Below are 27,500 nucleotides of genomic sequence, written 5' to 3' on the forward strand. Positions count from 1 at the left end.
TGTCATTAATTAAGGAAACATTCACGTGCCAAAGGGAGAACGAAAAACACGCGAGTATAAGAATAATCTGGGAATCCCCATGTCACACCTCTCATGCTCCCATGATGCACCTCTGCGTCAACAAAATGTGCTTCTTTTCTCTGATCTCGACAGCTCCAGCACACACAGAGGGAGACCAAAATGGCCCATCTTTGTCATCTACATATTATAAATATCAATAGACTAGGCCTGTGCATACCTGCAGCGAGGCATTCTCACATCACCCAGCAGACCACTTTCAGCCTTTGAAAATAAAACCTGGGTTACTGTCAAACATTTTCAATATGTTGGCACTTTCCTATGTTTCTTTCTTCCATTTTCTGTTGATCAGATTTGTAACAGATACACGATTCCTCTAGTAATCATCCCTCATCTTTCTTCCTCTCTTCAATTTCACAATAAATAAATATTTAAGCAGAATATTCAGAGCAAAAACATTAATAATGCAGCTTAACTCTGTCCATATTCATGGTCGTCAATGTCCTACAGGAACCTCAAATTTCCAACACGCGTACTTTTCAAGGAAGGGAAATAAACATATTCCCTGTTCCTTTGATTTTTCTCTGGCTCTCATCTCCTATCTGATATTTCTAATAAATAAACATGAGGCTCCTCTCCTTCCACATGCATACGCGCAGTCCTCCTTCTTTAATTGTGATATATTTCTAACAACCAGAGTCTGGATCAATATTCATAATCTGCAATATCCCTCAGAGCTCCAAAAGCATCTTTTTTCGCAGATTGAGAAAGCGGCCGATGCCTGGCTCTGAAACACGTGTCACTCACTGCGTCTTATTGAACCTGAATCTATTTTCATATATGTAGATATCGGTCCTATTCATGTTAAGACACACGTCTCCCGCTGAGTGGATCCCTCATCTCTCTCCTCTTCGTCTTCCCACTTACAAAAAGATGTTCACGATAAATAAAAAATAGCCACTTATGTATTCTTACTAAATCAGCAAGGTCCTGCAGAAAAAACGTCCATATTTTCTCGTCCCAGTGTAAGTAAACCCACAACCTCGCCGGTGTTAAGTGTCTTGCCCAAGCGACACGGAGAGCGGAATCCCTAAACTGGACGGCGTAAGAGCTCCATTATCTGAGCCACACCGGCGAAAAATTAATATTCATGGTGCTCGTTTCTGCTTTGATTTCTCATTTCTTTCTCGTCTGCTATCTCTTATGCAGAATAATAAACATAACTCGGCTCGGCTGTTTACATATTCAGACATATTCCTGATTCTGATATGGATATTCTTGAGATAATGAGCAGACTATTTACATTTAACTTTTCCTCACCATCACCACTTCTCTCTTTGCTTCTCCTCTGCCCCCCCCCCCCCTTTCTGTCACCCCCTTATCATTCTTTCTGAATCTCGTTCGCCTTCAGCCTCTCTCTCTCTGCCCTCCTCCCCTGTCTTCTCTCTGTGGGAGATGAATTGAATATGTAAGCTATTGGATGTGAATGAATAAAGCATCCCGTCTCAAACACACATTGGTGACACCTTATTAACCACATGTCAGCTGCACATGACAGCTGGAGCGCACACAGTTTCCATTCACACACACACACACACACACACACACACACACACATTCACAGCATACACATGTGCACATAGACACTAATGCGGCTGCTTCACACCCGCACAAGCGTCTGCACACTACACACTACCCCCACACACACACACACACACACACACACACACACACACACAAGGCTGGCATACACACATCTAAATATACTCACACAGAAACTCTCCTCATTAGTCTATATTGTGTTAGTAACTTACATTTTATCAGTCAGACACAGTGAATGCACATTTGATTGGAAAGACATTTGACATTTCAAAATATGAGCACAGTAAAAAGTTACCCATAACACTATGTATGTCTGTATATATGAGTCAACTTTAGAATTGACCGGGCGCTAAACCAATCTGCTTTACAGCGATTGCCAATATTAGCTTAGCATCTGTAACTGCTGTGGACACAAAGGGTCTGTCTGGCTTTAGATTTTTCAAAATGGTGAAACACCGGTTTGTTTTTTGCCTTTCCAAAGAGAATAACAGAGGAGCAAACCCATAAGAACTGGATTAAACAAGGTGTTTGTCTGCTTTAACGTGAGCTGCAAACGTTAGCATGTCTGCCTACTAGCTCAGTAGCCTAGCTTACAGCCCAGTTCCTGCTCTCTTTGGTCATGTTGTGGGGGTTTTCTCTCATTTATTTTGGGACGGCGGTCCTTGGAAATTTGTAACGATCAAAAGTGGGCCTTAAGTGACCAAAGGTTGAGAATCGCTGGCCTGGTGTTTTCAGAGTAAGCATCATTGAGTAACTGCTAGTTTGTGAGGGTTAAAGGGTTATGTACACAATAGCGCATCATTAACCACTGAGTGGTAGCCGGTCCTGGATGCAGTCAGATTTTAACATTCGTGAATTTGTCCTGCTCTTTATTGGAATTGGGGGAGATAACCCTTCAGTAAACGATTCTTTGAGATAGCATTAAAAGCATTTATCTTTTGTAACGTTAATGTTTGGATATACGTACACAATATACGAGCAAAAACGCCTATAAGTTAAGTACAGTAACCTGTGTTTTTGTTGTCCTAATTAAGCTAAGAAGTCAAACAGTGTTAAAATGAAATAAGACTCATCTTACGTTTGACCATATCATACTTATAACCCTACTAGCTCTGCAGTGCAGTACAGGAACAATGCATCTGTTTTAGCCTGCTGTTGTCTTCCTCTGTCTGACATCAAGGTCCCATCGCTTCATAAACTGGTACTAACAGAGGCTGAGAGGTAAATGTGCCACCATTATCATTGAAAACTGCATTACTTTCAAGGCGAGATCGGAAAGCTTGACGGACGAAGCAACAGTAACTAAGTGTGTGTGTGTGTGCGTGCGTGTGTGTGTGTGTGTGTGTGTGTGTGTGTGTGTGTGTGTGTGTGTGTGTGTGTGTGTGTGTGTGTGGATATCTCCTTTAGATACCTACTAAAGCTGAATATTACATTAGAGAAAACAAAAGAAAACACAGGTATTAAGGGAATAACAAAACAATCCAATAACCTTGAAAATATATTTTAAATCCTCACCTCTGACGATAAGACCCGCAAAGTTGGACACCCCGGAGCCGCGCTCTGATTGAGTGACGCAGCGGTACAGATCTTGATCCTGATTGGTGACTTCTTTGAGGTGGAAGGAGGCAGCGAAGCGTCTGTGGTTGATGTTTTTCGTCAGAGCCACGGGAATGTCTTCTCCGTTCCTCCTCTGAAGCGCAGACAAAACACACGGACAGAAATCAGGGGCCGCAGGGGCTGGTGAAGGGTTAACTGCCTTGCTCAAGGTCACAAGGTAGCACTGGACCACACATGCCCAAGTGCAAACACACACACACACACACACACACACACACACACACACACATATATGCAGTACTCACACTGACAGCAGGTTTGAAGGTCATGGCTCCAATAGAGTCATAATGAAATCAGCAGCTATTAAAGTCTTAATCGTGTTAGCTGCTATTGCCTGGGGTCGCTCTGTGTGTGTGTGTGTGTGTGTGTGTGTGTGTGTGTGTGTGTGTGTGTGTGTGTGTGTGTGTGTGTGTGTGTGTGTGTGTGCGTGCACATGCATGTTTTATAGCTGTACCTGTAGCCAGAGCTTATTGTTGGATGTGTCTCGTCCTGTAGCGATACACTGAAATGTGGCGTTTTGTCCGGCGTTCACCTCCACGTCCCCAAGACGCAGGAAATGAGGGGATTTATCTACAGAGTGAAATGAGGTCAAACAAATTAGATAGAGTCCACACCAAGGATTTACAGTTTGTAGTCGTATTTTAAAAATGTTTTTGGTTTTAATCTTATTTGTCTGGAGATGAGGTGACAGAGCCAGAGGGAGTTACAGACACAAACAGGTCAGGTTATCACAAACACCCTGTACACATTATCGGGATGTTTTCCAACCCTAAGGAATATACTCGTGATTACTGCGATTAGGTTTTACTGGAGTCAAATGAAAAACAGTGCTTGGAGGTAACATCAATGTCACATCCTCTATATATAATTCGTATCGCTCCCGATTCTTAACGACCACGCTAGGATGTGAAATAAACCTTCTTTTAGAGCCTGAAGATGCAGTCCAGCTATGATATTCTTATTCTGGGGAGGTGATTGCAATCCTAGATAGCATGGTGAATGAAAACACACTCACACTAGCTTGCACGCACGCATTCATGCAGGCACACACACAAACACACACACACACACACACACACACGCACGCACACACACACACAAACCTGTGTCCAGAAATGCAGCTGTGAGAATGAATGCTTCCACTGTGGAGACTAAGTACTAATTGCTCCTTCCCATTAGGAGTCCTGCTCCTCTGCCTTTAAAAGACTGGGGCTCTTCTTTTTACACGTTTCTCATATTCCAGGTCACTTCATTGACAAAATTAACGCCCAAGAACTTCTGTCAGAAAAACATATTGCCGACTTCTGACAGGTACATGGACAACAGTGATACCGGGGACCTCACAAAATGTACAAGAGGACGGAGCGAGACAGTTTATCTTTGTGACTTTTAATCAATAGAATCTATTAAGAAACAAAACTGCCCTGAGAGATTTCAGTGGCGCTACAAGACGGATGACCAAAAGGAGTTGTAATTGTTTCCTTTCCAAACACAGGGGACCCTCCAGGAACCTGCCCGTGGCTCTAGATTAACAGACCCTTCTGTTAACGGTAGCAGTTTGTCGTTGCGTCTCTTTTCTGGCCTCTGGAAGTAAGGAAACACTCAAGCGAAGGAGAGAAGACGACTTGAGACGTAGCGAGAATTTAAAATGGATTGCAGCCCTCATCTCTTTCCTGTCAGTGTGAGACAAGACAGCTACTGTTCCCTATGTGTGTGTGTGTGTGTGTGTGTGTGTGTGTGTGTGTGTGTGTGAAGATGTGGGTTAAAGAGAGAGAAAGTGCTGAGTGGTCCGAATCTTCTCTCTCTATGATTGCCCTAAAACTGTCTCATTTCCTGCTTCACTCTCTCCTTTTCGCTCTTTCGCTCTCTCTCTCCCTTTTTATTTCTCTCGTCTTTCTCCTCTCCTCGCATCCCTCCTCTCCAGTGTCACCTTCCCACTTATCTACCCATTCGAGTGCAACAGAAACCATCCCAGGTACAGTCTAATTAGTGGCCAAAGCTATCAGCGTCTATTCAGCGAACTAGGACTAATTGCTGGCATGCTAATGACTCACCGCACGGGTAGCTGAGCACCTGAATGTCGTCGATGGCGATGAAGCCGGCTTTGCTGTCCGAAACCTCTGCTTCAAATATGACCTGAGAAAAGAGAGAGAGATTTAGCTATTACTGTCTATATATAACATTCAAAGGAACAGTTTACCCTTTTAAGTTATTCATTGTTATATTTGTGTATGTTTGAAAATAAGGTTTATTAAATTAAAACTCAGAAGAGAATATTAGAATATCGAGTCATTCAGACCCTCCATTAGCCCGTAAATAGAACAGCTTGGAGCACATTCAGAATGTACAAATAAACAAAATACAAACGCAGCAAAAACATTGGAAATGCCGTTGCAAGGAGAAAACTGAAACGTACATAAACAACAAATGCTCTGCTTGCATATCAGAAGGCTAATCAACCATCAAATCTATTGTTCTCTGAAGTTCTAGATGTGTTCTGGTTCCATAGAAAGACGATTGACATTTAAATGTGCAGTGGAAGTGAGGGATCCAACGTAGGCTTTCACAGGATGGACAGAAAGGTGATGGGCACTAAACTGGATAAATACAAAGCTGCCATCCTGACTGCTGCTGGATTTATACATTCAGGCCACCAAGTCAGGTAGGATGAATGAGATACTTCCTGTTGGATCATAATAATCACATATTATGGCTGCCACAAAAAAAAAAGATTAAAAAAAAAGTAATGAAACCGCACGCAATTAAGGTAGAGAATGAAAGGATGGAGCCTATCTATTGCTTTTTTCGTACCCATCCATTATCTGTGAGTCAAACAAATGAAGGAAATCAAGAAAAAAGCCGCTGAATGTGGAAAGCGACGGTCTGCTTCCTGGTTGTTGTGTCTTAACGCTAACCTGCTTCTCTAGATTCTAAAATTCAAGTAGAGTGTTGCAATAACGCTGCATTCAACAGGTGCTTCCATTTACCACCATCTCATTTCATTACCTCATGGTCTGATAACTTCTCTCCTCATCCTCACTTATCTCTTCCTCCCTCCCTCCCTCCCTCCCTCCCCCCTTGTCCATACGTTAGCCCTCCAACACCATCTCTCTTTAAAAAAAAAAAAAACAGCCTTCCTCTCCCCTACCTCACCGCCTCTGTTTTCTAACAGTGTTTGCTCAGAGAGGTGCGCTGTAATGAACAGAGGAGAGGAGGTCGCCATCAAAAAGTGAGGCGGAGGCAGAAAGAGAGTGAGCGGTTGTTGTCATTCATCACCTGCAAAAGGAAATCTGCCGTGAACTGTTTACCCATAGCTTATCATCCCCCTGCTTGTCATACTCTCCCCCTCTCCGTCTCCCTCCCCTACCAATCTATCTTGTCTCTCTACCCTATCATCTTTCACTCATAGCTCACTGCGGAGCAAAGCAGAGAGACATCAGTTGACTTTTAATACCTTCATCTCCGACTGTCTGAAAACTGGCTTTCCTGCCCGCCATGCCTCCTCAGTCTGCTGTCGAGGCGTCGCTTGTTATTATAACCACGTTCGCCTTGGTAGCCACAACATGACCTCATGACTTCTCCTTTGCGTGCGCATGTATATATTCAAGCTTTTGAGTCTGAAAAGTTCACTTTTTATAGAAAGTTGTATGTTCAATTTTAAATAACAGATCTTTTTTTGTCTCTGCGTCGTGTTTCACAGCCGTCAAGTCCAAGATTTAAGTCTCATTTGTTAACGATCGTGCAGACGTGGATTTGAAATGGTTTTCACGCTGCATCAGGTCACTGCAGCCTGGATGCAATTCATTTGCTCCTTTTGTTTCTTTGCAGGATGTGATCGGCAGCCATGAGACCCTTTGCATTCTGTGACTCACCGGTCCGACGTATGATCACCTCTGAGGAGATCATGCAGGCGTGGAGGACTCGCTGCCCGACCGGTGGAAGGATCGCTGATAGCTCGGGTTTACAAGTTCTCACGCGGGGAAAACAACTCAGATACGCTATGAAGGCTGAGGACTGACAGACAGGACGATAGCGAACATCCTCTTATCGACTAATGGCACATGTCACTTTGATGCATGCTTGTATGGGCGCTGAATCAACAATGTTGAAAGTTTTTTCCACTTCATGTTAATAGTTTTGAATCCTCTCAGTCACGAGTCACTGCTGGGTTTAGGGCAACTTCTTTTTCTAAACACAATGCTATTATACAAATAATGATGCATTTCATTACTGACTCAGAAGTTTCTTTTAGTCCAAGATAGCAACTTTAAAAGTCTTGTATTGTCTGACCGACAGTCCAAACCCAAGGTATTCTAGCGGACTGCTTGGCCTCCGGTATTGCTAGATGCAGCGTTCTAAAAAAAAAACTCTAATTTAAACAATTTTAAACTAGACGCTGCACTTCCTTGGGTCAAAAAAACCCACAATTTTGGAGAGAAACTATTTAACGAGTATCAAAATAGTAAATTAGTTTACTGTTGATCAACTAATCAATTAATCATCTCAAAGGTTGTATTGCAGTCTGGTAGAGAGTCAAGGAACACAATCGTCACCTGTTTTTATACGAAATAAACTTGAAATAAAGACAAAAATGCAATTACAAGGTCTCAACAGTGCAGCGTGGGTGTGCCTTTTTGTGTGCACATTAATTCTTTGTGTGCATGTTTGTGCGTGCCGACATACGTCTGCATGTGCCGACGCTTCCCCTGGTGGAACCAGTCTCATTACAACTCAAGCTAAAGCGCTAACGCAGGAACATGTTCCAACATGAACAAATAGCTTCATAACCTCAAATCCAATAACCTGTTTCATACCCTGAAAAACATACATAAGCCTCAGCAAACCGGGGTGATTATGTTCAATTAAAATATGTTGACACACGAGTTTCATGCTGGTGATCTCCTGCCGTCGTCACTGAGGGGGCCTGGGCTCCAGATGGGCCATTTGGAGGATGCTTTCACACTTCGCCTTGCAGTAATGTTACAGGGTCCCCAGGCTGTGTGTGTTAACATGATCAGTGTGTGTGTGTGTGTGTATGCCTGCGAGGACATTCGGAGACAAGCTACCCCACAACGTGCACACATCTGTCAACACCAGCCAACACACACACACACACACACACACACACACACACACACACACACACACACACACACAGGGAGATCATGCTGACTGACGGCCGTATATTAAGAGATGAAGAGACATACGAGCACACGTTCTTTAATGTGTGAATCTTATAATGTCAGTCAGGTATTCACTACAACAACAACGCTGAAAAATGATATCAATGTCCAGCATGGTGACACACATGTGCGCACACACACACACACACACACACACACACACACACACACACACACACACACACAGAGACCCACCTAGTGTTTTTCAGTGTCTTTCTTGCCTAATCGTCACCTCCTGAGCCTCAGTCAACACAAATAAATCAGCTGCCTACCCCCCAGCATGTGTATGCCTTTGTGTGTGTGTGTGTGTGTGTGTGTGTGTGTGTGTGTGTGTGTGTGTGTGTGTGTGTGTGTGTGTGGTGTTTTTGTATTAACATGAACACAAGTGAATAAATAAAGAAACATTCACATGATGAAGGAACCCTGCATTAACACAGCCATTGGTTGCTATCAGTGAGTTACCTGATATTGATTGGGCCAAAAGGTGGAGACGGCGAGTTCGGCCCTCAGCCAGTCTTTACCTGAGAGACAATATCACAGTCAACACATGGGGAGAAAGTCAACAGTGTCTCAATAAGTTATGAAGTGAGAGCTCGAGTGGCGCTCTGAGCCGGAGTTTACCGGTGTAGGACGTCACGTTCCATATCGGGTTGGCCAGCGGACCCTTGTTTACCTAGCAACAGACACAGAGCACAATATAAGATGTTTGTAGTAATAGTAGTAGTGGGTTTGACTTTAAGTCATCACATTGGAGGGCAGTCCTCCAGCTCAGTACTCCCCTGCTGCTCAGAACCAGGAGGAGACAGAACCAGTAAAATGGCAATCTTCAGTTAAAGCGTTTTCTAACCTTTTCCATAAATTATAAAAAAAAATAAAATAAAATAAAATAAAAAATAAAAATTAAGAGGAGGAGGAGGAAAGAGAAGATAGGAGTGTTGGGAAAAGTTTGGATTATTGCATCATAAAATGTGTGTGCACTACTGCATGGTACGGCACGGCTCTATACTCTATATGCTATCCATCACACTTAGTACTTTGATAAATGTCCAACAAAATAACATCTTCATCTAACCACAAAGACGCTCAGTGTGTTCAAAGTGCATGTTTGCTGATTTTAAAAGTCGGTATTTCATTGTAAGATTAATAATTAAAGCTTAATTAGGCAACCTTACACAAGCTCCCGGTAAAGAAAAGGCAGCCAGCCGCCTCTATCGCATGCTAGCTGCATTACTTGTGGTTGTATTTCCAAAAAGCGAGACCGCATTTCCCCATAAATTCCGTTTTGTTTTGTTTTAAGCTAAGAGGCTCTGTTCACCATCTGCCATTGTGACAAACGGAAAGCTTTAACTCGGCACTTGATCTCATCCGGGCTTGTTTTATGGAGTAAAAGGAACCTTATGTTTTCTGTTTGTGTCTCATGAAATCAAACCTTGCCTCAGACAGTGCAAACTACTAAGTAGAGGCCAGTAAAGGCCTCTCTCTCTCTCTCTCTCTCTCTCTCTCTCTCTCTCTCTCTCTCTCTCTCTCTCTCTCTCTCTCTCTCTCTCTCTCTCCAGTTGATCCAGAGTGCTGCAGCATGAGTGCTGACAAGAACTAGAAAAATAGATATTATTTTTTCCATATTAGCTTCTCTGCATTGAAATATCCAGAATCCTGGACCGCTGGGGGACTTCCTGCGATCCATCGAGCTCCTCTCCCTCTCCATCTGTATACATGCATGCCCCATTTCTGCAAGTATTCTCGTTACCTTCACCAGGACGTTGAGGGTGCCGGGGCTGGAGCCGTCGGGGCTGGTGAGGAGATAGTTGAAGTCGATGCAGTGAGTGTCGTTCTCCTTCATGACCGGCAGCTGGAACCTGGCCTTCTCCCCAACGTCGTACTGCGAGACGTCCACAAACATGTAAGAACCTGTTCACAGAGACAGAGACAAAGAGAGGGTCAAAAAAAAAAAAAAAAAAAAAAAAAGAAGAAGAAAGAAACGCATATAATTTGTGGTGGATCGAGTTCAAAACCGGTGAATCAGCTCTTTGGTGTTTGCAGCTGTTTGTGCTTGTACCCCACATACCTGCGGAAATCCACAGCTTGAGCAGACTGGCAGCGGTGCCCTCTGATGAGTTAAGTTAGTGTGTGTGACTGGACTTGCCAAAGACTAGGCTAAATGCCCTCTGCCTGTGTTACATGCAGCTACATGAGTGAACTGCTACCGTGTAGCTTGAAAGCAAGCCTTGTTGAAGACAAGAACAGCTAAGACACACAGCTGTGTCAGTTCTGTGAATTAAGGAAGCTATTTCAAAGCTTATTCATGTATTTTTTAACTCCTCCCCATTTATGGTATTGAAGTCAGTTCAGTACATCTATTGTATACTGCTTATTCTGGTTTTGTTGTCTTAATAAGTGAATATTACGGCGTTTTACCTTCATATTGGTTTTGTTGTCTTTTGTGCTGCGTGTCGCTTTAAATTTCTCGGTGTATCCTGCGGTGTGCATGTGACGGATACAATCTTCCATCTTAATCATCCTATACCTCTTCCTGTATCTCTGTGATAGTTAGTATTGCTCTGTATCCATGTCTGTGTGTGTGTACGCTAGGCTATGTTACAGTTAGTTACAGCACTAAACTCATCATCTAGGACACAAACAGACACCAACCTAAACTTTCCCCATTTCCCTGCTTCTTTCGTCTTCGACATAAACACTTTGAAGCAGTGAGTTTCTGTTCATGAAACAAAACAAAAACCCCAAAAGACTTTTTATTCTTTCCCTTTATGTCTGCATGCTTTTACTCACTTGTTTCTCTCTCCTCTCATTCCTTTAGAGCTTACAGTACAAACCCACCCCTGTTACTAAGACTGTGTCATTTGTTTCTCCTTTGTGTTTCTGAGGCTGTTTCTCATCAAGCCGACAACAAATAAACAGGGAATTGGAAAGAGAGAAGAGCAGGGGGAAAAAAAAGCTACTTCTTACTTTCTTCTTTCTTTTATATTCTTCGTTTGATGTTCTGATGAAATCTCTTTATTCCCTGTCTCCCGTTTCATTTCTGTATATGAACTGGGCTGCCTTCAGGTAATAATAATTGTAAATGTGTGAGCGTTTAAGCAGAGATAACGTGTCAACAAAATCTAAATTGACCACACTCGTCACATTTTCCACATCCTACAAAATACAATTTACCTGCAACAACCCAGCGGTGTCACATGATTAATTGCATTTTTCATAGCTGTCCTCTGGGTTGTATCTTTCTGGCTTACTTGTTTTGTTTGCAGAACGTTGCTCCTCTCTCTGCTGATTTCAAACATAAATCCATTGGTTTTGTTCTTTTTAATATGATGGGACTCTGGAGAAAGTTTTCAGCCACTGGAGTAAGTCAATAACAAATGTACTTCGGGTAATTTGTTATGTCTGCTGTCACTACTCACTACTTTACCTTGGACCTATAGTAGCTGACTGCCGGAAATGCAGCTGAAAAAAAATTATTCATAATCTGGGTGTGCTGACTGGGCGGTCAGTCAGCCCATCCAGATGTTCCAGTAATCAGCTCAGACCTCGACCAGATGTTGCTCCGGTGAAATATGAGCCTTCCCTGCCTGATGTCTAATCTCACAATCTCACATGGGCTCATCCCAAACTGAGGGACGGAAGCCATGATAGCGATTCATTATATTGGCAGGATAGACTAGAAATTAACTAGCGCAGAAACAATACATTGAGTAATTGGGTAAGTCAATCTTTGATAATTAATTATGAGTCATTTCTCAAGCAAAAGTAGTAAACATATGCTGGTTTCAAAATGGGAGGTTTGTTTGTTGTAAATGTAACGTCTTGAATGTCTTTGGGCTCAAACAGGCTGCATGAAGATATCACCGGGGCCTCTTGGAAACTTCACTATTTTCTGACACTTTATAGGCTATGGAATTTGTCCAGTCATTGAAATAATAATTGATAGATTAATCATGATACATGAAAACAATTACATTGTTGGCTGCATCCCTAAATATAACACAATACAATACAATGTACTGGAGCAGAATAAAACAAACTGAGCAAAACAGAACGGAATAGAGTAGAATAGAACAGAACTGAATAGGATATAATAACACAGACTAGATCTCAATAGAATAGAATAGAACAGAATAGAACAGAACAGAACTGAATACAGTACAAAACAACACAATAGCTGTGCTCCAGTTAAACACACTCCATCCTAAATGGTTAAATCTATTTGCATATTAAATCATACGCAACATGCTCTACAGTATATACAATGAGCTGTAGAACAATAGTGATTATCACTTATTGTTCAGCTAATCCACTGTGAGAAAACACTTTTCAGCAGAACATAACAGGCTTTCAACTGGTGCACACAAACATGAGCCTGCATGGACACACACACACACACACACACACACACACACACACACACACACACACACACACACACTTCTATTGTAGCCATAGCAGTATTAAAATAATCCTACTTCCTGGTTCTGAATGTCACCAATAAGACACAAAATGAGAACATCCAAACTGGACTAAAGCCAATCCGCCCGGAAACAACAGTAGGCCAGCCCCCCCCCCCCCCCCCCCCCAAACTATCATGCAAAACAAACAGAAGACAGATGTCACTCCTATTGCTTCTTTTTTTTGGCACTGATTCTAAGATGGTGACATGAGAAAAGCACCGTTAAGATGTCTGCCAAGATGCCAAAAATACTCCTAGCAGACAGTCAGAGACCCTGATATGTGACGACATGGCAAAAATATAACCTTTAGCTCCTTATCACAACGCTACCTGCTGCAAAATTATAACAAATCGGTCTAGGGTTAGGTACAAACAGCTGAATAATACTTGGTGAATAGGCAATGTTCAAGCATTGCCCCTGCATGGCTACTGAAATACAGAAACATAGCAATGCCTAATCTGAGACAAAAATAGCATTGAATATGAGTTATAAAAGACTGATGAACCTGACACAACACGTATACTACAAAAGTAGACCCCGTGATGCCGAGAACATCTGACACCTGAAGTCTGCCAATTTCTAAAATGGCCGACGTCTTTGAACTGCCAAAGTTTAAAATGGACGCTAATAGAATGACGGCACAATATAACGATGAGGCTAAAAATACCCCCGAGACAGCCTTAAGACCTAGATATGTCACACAACAACAACAGCGCGGTGGATAGAAAGGAAGTATTCTCCAGCTGAACAGTAACGGCCTGCTGTTGGGATAGCGGCTAATGGGAGAGTTTTGCTCTCAGCATCGCATGGCAACAACATTCCACAGTAAAGCAGTAATACAACAAAAGATACAAGACTCTCCGTGTACTTTAATGTCCAATAAGGAGCTGATTTTAAGATTGTTTCATTTGTTCTGAAAGCACTGCATGGACCAAAAGTGCTTGTATTTTGCTCAGATCATATTCGTGTTCACCTCATCACATGTTCCCTGTTAAAAAATCCACAGTGGGTCTTCCAAGTGTTTTCCATTGTTGCTTCCAGGCTGTGGAATCATTTTCCCCTAAATATACAAGCTTTCCATTCCACTGGTGTTTCTATAAACCTGTCTTTAAGATTGGTTTTTAATGTGGGCTTTTAATCATTATTAAGAATTAATTTCTCATAAAAGCATGTATTTATCATTATCAGTCAACCTGCAGAGCATTCTCTTTATCAATTGATTATTTGTTTGGCCGATAAAATGTCCAAAGTGAAGTCTTCAAATGTCTCGTTTTATCCGACCAACAGCCAAAGATTTTCAATTCACTTCCATAAAAGACAAATAAAAAGCAGCTTCACATGAGTTGTAATCAGGCAATTGTGGGCATTTTTGCTTGAAAAATAGATTATTCAAATTATTTTTGAATCTTGAGTCAATCGACTACTTGATCAGCATTGCGATGTTTAAATGCCTTTTTTCCGACGACCTTATTAAACAGTACAGAGGGAGAGAAGGAGAGAGAGAGACGGGGACAGAATGGCTTGCCAAATAGGTTTAGAGTGGTACTGGCTGACAACATTATGAGTCAAGAGTATCTGCTTTAGTCCACTGAGCCACAGAGCCCCGGCCCGTGAATGTTCAACTGGCACGACGCGCGCTGCCAGCGTAGCATCTAGACGCTGCCATGGTGGCTAGTGCCAACGTCAGCCCCCAAAGAGATTACACAGAATAGTTTTAGCTCTATTACAAAAACTGCCAAACCGTCCCTCCGCAGTCAATGCTGCCTTAAGCACAAACGGTGATTAACAACTGGGACGAACCAACGTGGCTTATAAAGGAACAAAACTAGAATTGTTGGCGGAGCTATCTGATGACGCTCAAACGGTTCTGTGTAAAGATGACTGCTTTTCTCTGCCAATACCTTTGACTATATATAACCCACCGAACTACTAATCAGCAAAATAAATTCACTCCCAATGGTCTTTGAGGTGCCAAATACTCTTAACAACCCCCCCACACACACACACAAACAAAGGGACGAGGTATTCCTTTGTTTTAACGGGTCAAAAGCCCAAAGGGTTTACTGGCTGTGCTCTAAATCATGCCATGCCCTCAGGAAGACTGCAGCCGGACTAGAGTACCTCTAAATTACTGGTGGCTGGTGGACTGCCTGACAAAAACAACAATTCTAATAATAGGTATTACCAAAGTGTCCCTGGGGAAGTGCATTTAAGCTACCAAACTCAACCCCTCACCCATTCCCTGCTACTTCTTCCAACTACAAAAAACCTAGCCAAGAGCTGCATCTGTAATCCCCTCCAGCGACCTGGTTTACCATCCGCAGCACCGCTGTGCCTCGCCCTGCCGGCATCATTAACACATCAAATGTCAGGTCGTGCTCCTGTACCTTTAGGCAACGCACTGAAACCCCCCCCCCCACGCATCCAACATCTCCAAACCATTAACCTGGCCTGCCATCCTCACGCCCCTGCTCATCCCACCAGCTTCTACAGAAGTTAATGATATGCAAACTCCAGGCGTTACTTTCGCACTCTTGTGCAAAGTATTTAGCCTCTTCAAACCGCATAGTGACACCACTAAATGCTAGAGTTTGTGCACCGTACCATTGGGCAAGGCACCCCACCCTTGCGTCATGGCATAAATATATGCAGGACCACATGCACCAGACAGCAGGTACACACATTTTAGGAGGAAATGTGTGTGTGTGTGTGTGTGTGTGTGTGTGTGTGTGTGTGTGTGTGTGTGAAAATCATAAAGAGCCGGTGTTGAACCGAACCTTTCTCTAAATGTCAGCGACGCTGGGTTGTCACGATGATAAGCACGAGAGATAAATAACGGTATTACATTGTCATGGTAACAAAGTCATAATCTCTCACAACAGAAAAGGAGAGGAGAGGAGAGGAGACCTTGGGAGAGGAAAGGAGACAAAAGAAGAATGTAGGACAGAAAAGGAGATGGGACAAGATTATAGGAAAGTAAAGGGGAAGAGACGAGAAGAGCGGAGAGGAGATGAAAGGAGACGAAAGGACAGGAAAGGAAAGGAGACAAGAGACGAGGGGAGGGGAGGAAAGAAGGTGAAAAAAGACACGAAGAGAGGAGACAAGTGGACACAGGAGGGAAGGAGATGAGAGTAAAGGAAAAAAGAAGAGAAGAGAGAGGCCGACATTAAGGATATGATTTGTGGTTGATACATTTGAACATGGCCTCCTCGCCGTGGTTAACGCCATTGTTCATACACCAGTCAACATTCTTACTCTGTGGATTTCATTGTGTAATGCCAGTCAATATCTCAACATTGCATAGCCGGCTATTGTTATAGCATTTTGCTTTTTAAGATTGTAAAGTAGGCAACCTTCCCTGTTCCCTGCCGTTGATTAATGACCTCATATTCTGTTAATTAGACCCTCAGCCCTGAGGCAGAAAGATTTAATTTCCCCTTCATCATCACCACGGAGAAGAAAAAAACTACTGATTAAAGAGGAGAGGAGAAGAGAGGATGTCTAAGAAAAGAGGAGAGGGGATGCAATGTAAAAAAAAATACTTCATTACAAGTAAAAGTCCTGTGTTCAAACTACATAGTTAGGTATTAAAAGTACTGGCTCTGCAAAGAAATGGCCTCCATGACTGATATGTCAAATAAAATGACTGTACTTAACGACAGTACTTGAGTAAATGTACTTGATTACTTTCCCCCCGCTTGGAGGAGTTGAACAAGTCTTACCTTGTGGCAGGTCTGGTGAGACGTACGGCACTTCCTGGGTGTTGATGTGCGTCCAGTCGAAGTCATCGTAAGGATCCTGCTGGTAATCACACTGAGTGAAGCCCTCATCAAACGTACAGCTCCCTGCGAACACAAACACAATCACACTTAGTTCACCTCACGGTATCAGTAATTATCGACTGAATGAGCTACATCTAATTAGTTGGGATGCGACGCGATTTCTCCTTTTGGGTTTATCCTGTAAAACTTTTTGTTGTTGTTTTTTTTTTTTCTGTGCGTGTCTGCGTCTCCGCTCATTAACGAAACCACCAGGAGTCTCCAACGGTTGTCACTCAGGGCCAATCAGGATCACCTCTGACTCAACCGCCAGGGGCCTTCAGCTGATCATCTGTGCCCGTCACCGCAGGCCTCGGGGGGGGGGGGGCACCAATGCGTGAGCTGGCCGCCGGTGGCCCAGCCCACAACAGGAAGTGGCTCTAATACAGAGAGACGCCGCTTGTCCCTGGCGGCTGGCTGAAACAATCAACTTGAAATGATACGTGGCTTGTGCCGGCGATGTTGCTGATAGAAATAGCACGCGGGTCACTGCTAGCCATCTGATTCATTGAGCTAAGAGCAACGCACGGCTTGTGTTAATGAAATGGCTCGGAGAGATACGGCTAAGAAAAGCCACAATAGCATCTGATTCAAGTCACTGGTAGTTAGTGGTCACTGATATGTGTCCTCTGTGCCCTTCTTGGCCTTTACCAAAAGTAGGAGGAGATAAAACCTTGCATATGTCATTTTATGGTAGTGAGATAATGAAAAAGTACACTTACATATACACGTTAGTTGTAATTAATTAACAAATCGTAACAAACCAAACCCAAGACAATAATGAAACGTGCAAATTTCCAGGTATTTTGGAAACGAAAGAGCGGCAAACCTCAACGCCAACATACACAGAGCTAGAAGGTACACAGCAGCGAGCCACCATGAAGCACTATCAGCAACCAGCGCTGCCGGCAGCAGAAATCTCCTTCGCATTCAGTGGCTCCGCTATACCTGTGTCCTAGAGCGGGCTGCTGCTGCGGCGGCGGCGGCGGCTGTGATGGAGAGCAGAGCGACAGGCCCTCAGATACCCCGCTGATCTGAGCTCCCCGCTACAGACGAATACCACGAGGTGACAGCCGCCGCCGGAGGAGAAACAAGTTAACATCAAACTAAGCGACTGTCTTCTGCTGCCGGCTGCATGGTTGGCTGTGACTCAAAAGCCTCAAGAGGAGCACCGGGATCACATTCCTCTTGGCGTCATTCTCTCAAACCAGCCTCTCTTGGTTGCAACTCCCATTCAGTTCAATTAAGTCTTTTGTCACAGCGAGTCACCTCCGGTCATAATGCGGGGGAAAAAAAACAAAAAAAAACGCTGGGACACGTAGAGGGCAGGAAGTACAAACTATTCTATCAGAAACTCGGCTTGGACGTACGCAATACAGTTCAACTGATGTGGAACACATGCTGCTGTGTGTGTGTGTGTGTGTGTGTGTGTGTGTGTGTGTGTGTGTGTGTGTGTGTCAGTTTACATCTTGCCGTCAGGTAGCTCTCTCTGCGTGGGTTAAAAGAGCAGAAAGTGTGTAGCTCTAGGGTGTATGTTTTCATGTGTACAACAATATACCGCATCAGAAGCGAGGACAAGTGAACCTATGGTTTCTGTTAATAACTGCCTGGCTGTGGAAAGGTAACCGTGTGCGTGTTATGCAGCTATGGTGGTAAAATAGCATCCTTTGTTAACAACAGGATAGAGCATTTCCCACTCTCTTAGCGTAGAAACAGACCTAGAGTAGAGAGTGAAGAGTAGAGCTTTGCTTCTATGTTCCCTCAGTAAACATGTTGTTCAAGTTAAATTAGCAAGCTGGGAATTAAAAAAACCAAACAGCTATGACTGTTTCATTAATATGATCTTTGATTAGTTTGCAATCTATGAGACAAGACCAGCATTTGTCCTGATCTCTGATGTGCATGATCGTTGCAGTTTACTGTGAAGCTGGTCCTGAATGAGCGCTGAGCGTCCCACTAAAAGGAAGGTCAATGTCATCGCCACGGTTAACAAAAAGTCACGTTCATGTAAGTCGTGCGTACGTTACTTCTAATAAAGGTAGGAAGTGACACGTAATTGATTCATTGAGTGTTGTGCTAAGTGCTGCTAATGCTTGCCGAGAACAAAAATGCGTGTTTTAGTTTAGTTTAAAGCCTTTTAGACGTTTGGTGTTTTCTTCAAGTGACGAATTGTTAGGCTGTAGTTTGGGGATTGCAGAAGCACTTAGCTTTTGGTTTGTATGCTAAAGCGATAGTTTGGCCCCGCCGACCTACAGAGAACATACAGAAGCTCTATTCACTTTCAAATCTTTTCCTCTGGATTCTCTTGCTTCTGAAAGCAGAATACAGTGAAATTGGATTTAAAACCCACTGTTTTTAAAATCACGCTGTGGGCTTTTTAACTGTGTACACACAAACACACACACAGTGAGTTGCACTCAGCATTGATACAGTGCCGTGGTAAGAGGAGGTATTTTGCCTTGGCTCGGCTTACCGTGTTTTACATTTCCGCTCTACTGACTGGTTTAAAAAGAACATTTCTCTCAATCGTAAAGCATTCCTCTTTTCTCGTCTGCGCACCTCTGATAGACATTCTTGCTGCTTTCAGCCTCAAACATACTTAACAGAGTAGCCGTGTGTCCTTGTGTGTGTGTGTGTGTGTGTGTGTGTGTGTGTGTGTGTGTGTGTGTGTGTGTGTGTGTCTCTGCTGAAAAGGGGGTCTGCAGAAACCAAATATGTGTGAAACTGTCTCCACACACACAAACCTCACACTAGCTCGCCCACATTCTTAGTTAACACTTCTCCCTTTCCTCTGTGTCCTGCCAACTTAAACCAACACACACACACACACGCACACACACACACACACACACACACACACACACACACACACACACACACACACACACACACACACACACACACCACCAGACACCACCAGACACATGCATCCGACAGTTGATAGTTCTTGCCAATAATGAGCAGAGCAGACCTTGAACTATTATCTTACCTCTTGTGGAAAAAAAGACGCAAGCTTTCCCAAACAAAGCTATCCATCTATCTAGATTGAGTATTTGTCTTTGTTCCTTAAATAATTAAACATAAATAATCAAATTCTAACAACCACTGACTTCTATTTTGCATCCGGTGAGCCGTGTTACTGGTACAAACTGTAATCAAACGTTCAATAACAGATATTTTGGCAGCAGAAAGCAGCGACACATTATCACTTTTTTAAGTTTATATGAAAACTGTGAGTTTTTAGCAAACAGTCCAGTTCAGTATCAGAAATACAGTAATTATACAGTATGTATTGCTGTATTCGTACTGGGTCTGGCTGCGTGTGTTAACTGTATTGTATTGGAGAACAAATCCCTACGACATTTTCCAACTATATGCACGAGTGTGTGTCCAGATGGGATATTATTGCCCCCCTCATCTCCATTCACAAGGACACCGAGAGAGAGGGAGAGAGGAGCCGACTGCATGCTAATCACTTCCTAATCAGCTTCTGTGATTGGCTGCCTTGCTAATGAAATAATGGCGACTCATTTGCATTATAAAATAATTAGAAGGACTTGATAAAGGCTCAAGGGCAGAGAGAGGAGCGCCCCCCCACACACACACACACACACACGCAATGAAACAGGACAGCCGCAGTCTTTCCTAAAAGATTGTTGAATGGCATCAGACACAACATCTGCCACCGTCACTCAGACTCATTTTGTGGTGATTTGCATTGACCTCCACCTCCAGGAGGCAAGTCAAAGAAAAGTGCTTTGACTCAAACTGTTTTTCCCCGAGGGGGGAATAAAAAGACCACGTACATTCCTCGGTTATTAACCTAAATCAAGATTATTAGTTGGCAACACGGCAATAATGCGTAACAATAGCTAGTTTGATTAGCTTTCCGCTCCTCCAATGGGATCTGGCCGATCTGCAGAATAGGCAGCATTAAATCCCATCTAACGGCTGGAGTCTGAACAGATAGGAGTCCCTGGGACACGCTTAAATCAAATGAAGGTCTGAGGTGCTTTTTTCTCTTTTCTCTAGACTATTCCAGAAAATCTATTATGACAAAGAAACTCCATTATAACTAAGAGATACAAATCTAAGAATGCTAAGTCAATACTTGTGCCCTTGTGCCAGAGAACACTCCTCTTAGACTGGACCAGAGTACAAACAAGCAACATGACACCACCTTGGTGTTGTGCGGTCGCTTCAAATAAGCAACTATACAACTGGCTTTATACTACAAAGTGGCAGTTTGTACATGCTTTGAGATGGTCTCATCTGCACCTACACATCTTTAATGCCACTGAATGTGAGGCTCCATTACTATTAGATGTATTGCATATGTGTTTGAATTCCGTCCTCGATGAGATCAACAGTGAGATCCTCAAAGGAGATGGACGGTATTTAGGATATTCTGTAAACTCAATCAATGACTCAATGTAAAGAAAACAGTTGGAACTAGCAGTCCTGTGAATTGTGAAATTATAAAATGGCAAAATAGTTTGAAAGCAAATACATCTGTAAAAAAAAAAAAATATGCAGAGTTGGAGTCAGTTGCTGTCCGTTAGAAAAAAGTAAAGAACAGAAAAAGAAAGTAAACTACATTAATTCTGTGAATGCTGGAAATGAAGAGAAGTCTGACATGTAAGTTAACCAATCTTGGTTTGAATAATACAAAAATGTCTGAGTTATTTGCTGTTATACGAATACTCTGAATCCCACATATTGCAGCTTTAGTAAGTTCTGAAGTGGTCAGGAAATTAAAAAAAAAACTAGATATATTAGGCTAAATTAACTTGAAATCAATAATACTCATATTTTTACGGTAAGTTAACGAGGAAAATTGTCTTGATTGCACTAACTCCCTATATATGATGTTTTACACTTTACGATGTATGGGAGCTAATCAGATGACATCATCCCTTCTTGGCTCTGAGCTCCTGCTGAGGCCAAACAGCTCAGATCTGCTCAGGAATCTAATGTACTTACAGTGCTTACCCTCGCTCTTTCCTACTCTCTTTCTGACTGTGACTAGTATTTATCAGCAGAGCTCAGTTGCAGTCTGCGGGCAGAGATGTTATCACCAGAGAGCAGATAAGATAGGGTGAGTGAAAGAGGGTGAGAAGGGAGGAAAGAGTGCGAAGAAATGGAGCGCCAGAAAAATGTAATTATTTTTTTGGGGGAGATGAATCTAAGCCTATTGATTAACTATTTTCTTTTGTTTCCGTTGGCTTTTGTCTTTTGCTTCTATTCTGTCTTTCCTGCAGTAATAAATCGTTCAATGAGGATCAAAATCTAGGGGGCATCACAATCAAACCACAAGGAGAGGAGAGGAGAGGAGAGGAGAGGAGGGGAGAGGAGAGGAGGGGAGAGAAGAGGAGAGGAGCTACATTTTGCAAACGGAAATAATTTCCAAGGACAATAATTACATTTACATCATTAAAATCCAATTCCAACCACCAGTAATACTGTTTCCCTCCAAATCCTAAAAAATTTGTCTGAGTCGAGTTAATAATTACGTTTGCTGACCCGGATTTATAATTATATATGGCTTTGTGGGACATTTCATTCCAGTGACTCTCTAACAGTTTTAGTTTTTGGCTCAAACGCATGAAGACGGCTTAAAAAAAGGAAAGGAGACGGAAAAGAGAGGAGGAGAGGAATTCAGTCGGAAGGGATGACGCAGTTTCACTTTACTCGATCTGTGTCATATTATTATACAGTGGCCTTTCTTAATGTTCTCTTAACATTGCTTTTTACTGTGGTGTATTACACTCTGTACTCTCTGTTGCTTGTGTTTGTTGTTTTGAATATGTGTGTGTGTGTGTCTGTGTGTGTGTGTGTCTGTGTGTGGCCCTGACCACCTCAAGGACACTAATAAAGTTGTACCTTATCATTTACTTTCTCTGTGTTGTCTCTACTTTCTTGTTCTCTCTCTCTCTCTCTCTCTCTCTCTCTCTCTCTCTCTGCCTCTTGTTCTCTCTATCCCTCTCTGAGAATAGGTGAAATTAGCCTGAAATGATACAAGGTGACATCAGAGAGGCTCACACACACACACACACACACACACACACACACACACACACACACACACACACACACACACACAAACTCTCACTCGTCACGCTTCAGTGGCCCTTGCAGCGCAGCGCGACGCCATCAAAGCCAAGACCCATATACACACACCTCGCCTGTTAAACATACACACGGGCACGCGCAATCACACACCCAAATACACACGACTTACACAGCAACACACACACACACACACACACACACACACACACACACACAGTGACACTCATGCGTGCACGCACACACACTCAGAGCGGTAGTTTAATTGGAAGTGCTGAAGGCTGAAGAATTTCTCCTTCATCTCACAATGCTGTAATTGAATCTGAGACGTGTGTGTGTGTGTGTGTGTGTGTGTGTGTGTGTGTGTTCAGCTGATTCAGGAGTTTCCATTGACAGTAACAGTAAAACAGAAATGTGTGTTTTTCCTTCTGTCCTTCCATCCCTGACTATCTCCTCCCCTCACCCTGCTCCTCTCTTGGGGTTAATGCCGCTTTTCAATTCAAATTCAAACTGGAGCACATTTTTTTTCGTGCGCCACGTTATTTTTCCACAAACTCAGGATGTGGCGGTACAGGCTCTGCTGTGACCTCCATCGCTGCGTGTCGCCGTTCCATTGGCCGGCACGTCTCGATAACTCGTGTTTTGGACAGTGAGATGTTACTTACAGACGGATTCTTTCAAAAAACGCTGTTGCCAACAAATAGCTTGAATAGCACAATGTACATTTTGAGAGCTTTCTTTGTAAAATTCTTGACTTTTGCCGTTGAATGAGGCTCTCATTTCTACGTTGTAAGTAGGGATGCCCCCTGAAACTCCGTTCTAAACGGGAATCGATCATACGGTCGTAAAAACACACAGTATCGATAAGTCAGATCTCAGCGGAAAAAAGCAGCGTTGCAAACCTCCCCACTCTGTCTCTGTGCCTGTTTTTGTCTTGCTTGCTTTACTCTGACACACACACACACACACACACACACACACACACACACACACACACACACACACACACATCACGGCAGAGAGAAGAATTTCCCAGAATCCAAAGTGGTGTGTCTTCAAAGTGCTTGAAGACCCCAAAAGACATGCAGTTTATAATAATAATATAAAACTGTTGGGAAAACTGCAAATCCTCACAAACTCAAATTAAAAATGTTAATGTCAATTAATTTCCTGCTGGTTAGCTAAGATATCCGTATCAGCAACCGATACAACCGCATCAGCATTAAAACTGTATGTAGCCCTAGATTCCTGATGGGAGTGCCATGAGTAAACAACCCTAAATGACCTTTTGACGGTCAACATGGCACCTACACCCTAAATACACCAAGACGTTCCTGGTAATGTCAGTCCTGGTACTACTTTGCAAGGAATTTAAAGGTTCCTTCAGCCTATTGTAGTCTGCGTTTGCATAGCAATCTAAATAAAACTGCAAAAAATTTGGCAAATGAGTCCACCGCCGTGTGAAAAGGCAACATGAGGTGAGACAGGCTGCTGAATATAAACCCAGGTTTTGTCTTACTGCGACAGCGTTTTATTATTTTACTGATTTCACGTTGTAATGAGTGGAACGCAGAGGAGGAAAATGAAAGTAAGAGCGTCACTCTCCACAGTAAATCATCCTCTGAGTGTTTGACAGTTATTTATTTATGTTTTAGAACGAAACCGCCTCTTTCTTCTTCTCTTATTCCCAGCAGTCTCTCTCTTCTTCTCTCTGTCTTCATTAAAAAAAGAAATAACAATATTTATTTTTTTTACCAAATACCTTGATATCGATCTCGCGACAATATTGCAGGGGTGGCCATTGGAGCTTTTTCACAACATATTTAAAAAAAATTAGATATTTGAAAAATATTCATTAATAATGTTGTATATATTAAGTGGGTAAAGGCAAATAAAAGAACAGCTAGAATTTAATTTAGACTCTGGTCCCTGTCAATCGAAACGCATTGAGTTCTTCAAAAGGTTCCTAGCCTCTCTGGAAAGTTCCTGCGGTCGAGAAAGGGCTTTTGGGAATATCTCTTTTCACCAACACTATAGTCAGTATACTGTGTGTGTGTGTGTGTGTGTGTGTGTGTGTGTGTGTGTGTGTGTGTGTGTCCAGAGATAGCTGTTAGCACTGTTAGCAGGGGTCGAACCCTTTCACAGACACTATCTTTATGACATTCACCTCTCTCTCCTGTGCTTTTCCTCTCCCGCCCTGCGTCTCTATCTCTCCATCGTTAATCTCTATTACTATTCAAATGCTGACATTTAAAGCAACTTCACATGCAGACGGACTCACTGACTGGCTGGCAGATAAGGCCGGGAGATGTTGGAGAAAAAAAAAATTTGGGAAATCCTCCTCACCTCTGTTTTACCCCCCCCCCCTTCTGGCCGTCTGTGAATGAGTTCACCCATAAACCCCGGGGGGAGTCGGATTTCACTCGTTCTCAGGAGAGCGGAACACTCCCCTCTTTCTGTGCGTTTGTCTCCCCACACCCAACACTCTGTTCACCGTCTCCCTGTCCACCCCTTTCTTTCTGTCTCTGTCAGTGTGGGTACAATACAGTTTGACACCTGAGGCTCCCCCTTTTCACTATAAAACACAGTGGTGTGTGAACGCTGACACACTGCCGGCGTTTTTGTCTTAACATGACAGGTCAACTTTTGCCTTTTTGCTTTTCTGCAGTAACGAGAGCTCGACGGAAAAGTTTTATGGCCCGCAATTAAGCCTTAAGATGACTCTAGACATTGGTGGCTTACAACGTCACCGAAAGACCGACCCATAAACCATCCCCGCGATCAGATCCCGTGTCAGTGTGTGTCACTCTCGATGAGTCAGGGGGGAGTGATTATTGAGCCCTTAGACGGCACTCAGCCCGGCTCTGAACTGAGAGCACAGCTGGTATTTCCTTTTAAGTAAAGAAAATCTCCAAACAACAAGTCTCAACTGGCCGCTTCTCTCCCACCCTTCATCGCACACTTGACCTCAAACATGGCGACTGGCTGACTCACTGCAGCCTGTACAACCTTTAACTACAGGAGTCAAAGTGGGGGGGGGATCGAGGAAACGATCAACATGTTATCATCTAAACATCGTGCGGGTGATCTGAAAGTCAGAAGATGAAGAAAAAAAACAGATCCAGGATTTACTGCACAGCGCAGTTGACACACACACACACACACACACACACACACACACACACAATGGGAATGTCCCACTGAGTTGTACAAAAGAGGCCTGGAGGGTAAAGGGATCAATGCTGGACGGAGAGCGGGGGTCGCAATGACTGCTAGCAGGTGGGGGTCTGCATTTTGGGCAGACACACGTGTATGGACCCACATGCGAGCTTCTTTTACACTGTGACACCGAGCCATTCGTCATGTGGTCCTGATAACTAGCTGATAAATTACCGGGAGAATACAATCGAGTCATGATTTATCCATTTGAAGAGGATTTGAAAGGGCCAATCGCAGAGCAGACAGGAGGCCGTTTGTTTCTGAGCCAATCGGGGCACAGCTGAGGTTTTGGAATGAAAAACAGGTCTGGTGTGGACGAGATAAGAGCAGAACAAACACACACACTGAGCACCAACCCCCACAGACATGCACACACACACACACACACACACACACACACACAAGGTAAGTAAGGCCAGACAGAGAAGGAAAAGAAGAAAACATACAGAAAACAAAAGGGAAGGAGGGAAGACTAAAGAGGAAGGGAAGAGTCTGAAAAGTGATAAGAGGAGGAAACTTGAGTGTGAGTTTAGAGGGAAAAAAAGTCCCCCCAAAGGCTATAAGCAGGTTAAATCTGAAGCAGCTAGCTTAGCAAGTCAGCACAGAGAATGGTGACACACTGAACGGGCCCGGCTGACTTCTCCAATTGTCCAGCGAGCGGGTTCAAAGGCTGGCTGGCTGATTTACCGACTGACCGACCGGCGGCTCGGATTTAGTCTATCCCGTATTTGTGCAGCAGAAGCACTTCTGTTGTTCAGTCTGTCGGACAAAAAAAGCAGTTCTCCACACGGACACACAAAGAACAACCTGAAACAGCACTTATACCAGAGAGACGAGAGGCAAGTGAGGAAAAAAAAGACGAGAGACAAACAAATAAACACAGATAAAAAAAACCACAACTCTAAAACATCCAGCTTCAAAGAGGGGGGGGGGGGAGCGCCTAAAATAACAATTGGAAAATGTTTCTGGGACTTCTGAAACCAATAAAAATCAAATATGAAAAAAAAAATATGTCAAAGAAGCTCTTTTATCTGTGGTTGTGACACAGTTCTGTCGAACAACAAAAGATACCTAACGATAGCATTTACAGTCCTGGAGGAAGTTTACTTTTCACTGCTGGTGCAGAAAAAGTGAGAGAGAGAGAGAGAGAGAGAGAGAGAGAGAGAGAGAGAGAGAGAGAGAAAGAGAGAGAGAGAGAGAGCACATTACACAGCGGTGGAAACCACAGAGACCCAAACAAAGGGAATAACACACAAGTGGGAATAACACACAAGTGGGAATAACACACAAGTGGGAATAACACGCCGGCGGACCAGACGACTACCAAAGCATCTTCTTCTGAGACCGTCTGCAGGGCTAAACATAGATCACACGTTTCTGTTGGCCCGTCATGACGGAGGCTGTGCGGAGGGTAAACACTGTGTCTGAACTGATAACACACATAAAGTAAGAGTGGAGCTGTAACTTCTGGAGGCAGGTGTATATTAAAGGGTTTATAGACCTTCCTCTCTAAA

General features: G+C 43.2%; 1 protein-coding gene across 26 annotated transcripts in view; it reads right to left on the bottom strand.

Annotated features, from left to right (window-relative positions):
* Nucleotides 1-27,500, bottom strand: part of ptprk (protein tyrosine phosphatase receptor type K) — a 100,199-nt gene that overhangs the window by 44,277 nt on the left and 28,422 nt on the right. For all 26 annotated transcript variants that reach the window (XM_068708393.1, XM_068708382.1, XM_068708374.1 and 23 more), the window contains 7 exons: nucleotides 16,603-16,725; nucleotides 10,168-10,328; nucleotides 9,042-9,093; nucleotides 8,883-8,941; nucleotides 5,292-5,373; nucleotides 3,692-3,807; nucleotides 3,136-3,310 (listed from right to left, as the gene is read on the bottom strand). In XM_068708393.1, coding sequence (XP_068564494.1) covers nucleotides 3,136-3,310; nucleotides 3,692-3,807; nucleotides 5,292-5,373; nucleotides 8,883-8,941; nucleotides 9,042-9,093; nucleotides 10,168-10,328; nucleotides 16,603-16,725 — 768 coding nt within the window. The remainder of the gene's footprint in view (nucleotides 1-3,135; nucleotides 3,311-3,691; nucleotides 3,808-5,291; nucleotides 5,374-8,882; nucleotides 8,942-9,041; nucleotides 9,094-10,167; nucleotides 10,329-16,602; nucleotides 16,726-27,500) is intronic.

Source organism: Cebidichthys violaceus, unplaced genomic scaffold (assembly GCF_023349555.1).
Source record: "Cebidichthys violaceus isolate CVI_PGR_0920_01 unplaced genomic scaffold, fCebVio1.0.p SCAF_14, whole genome shotgun sequence".
Lineage (NCBI taxonomy): Eukaryota > Metazoa > Chordata > Actinopteri > Perciformes > Stichaeidae > Cebidichthys > Cebidichthys violaceus.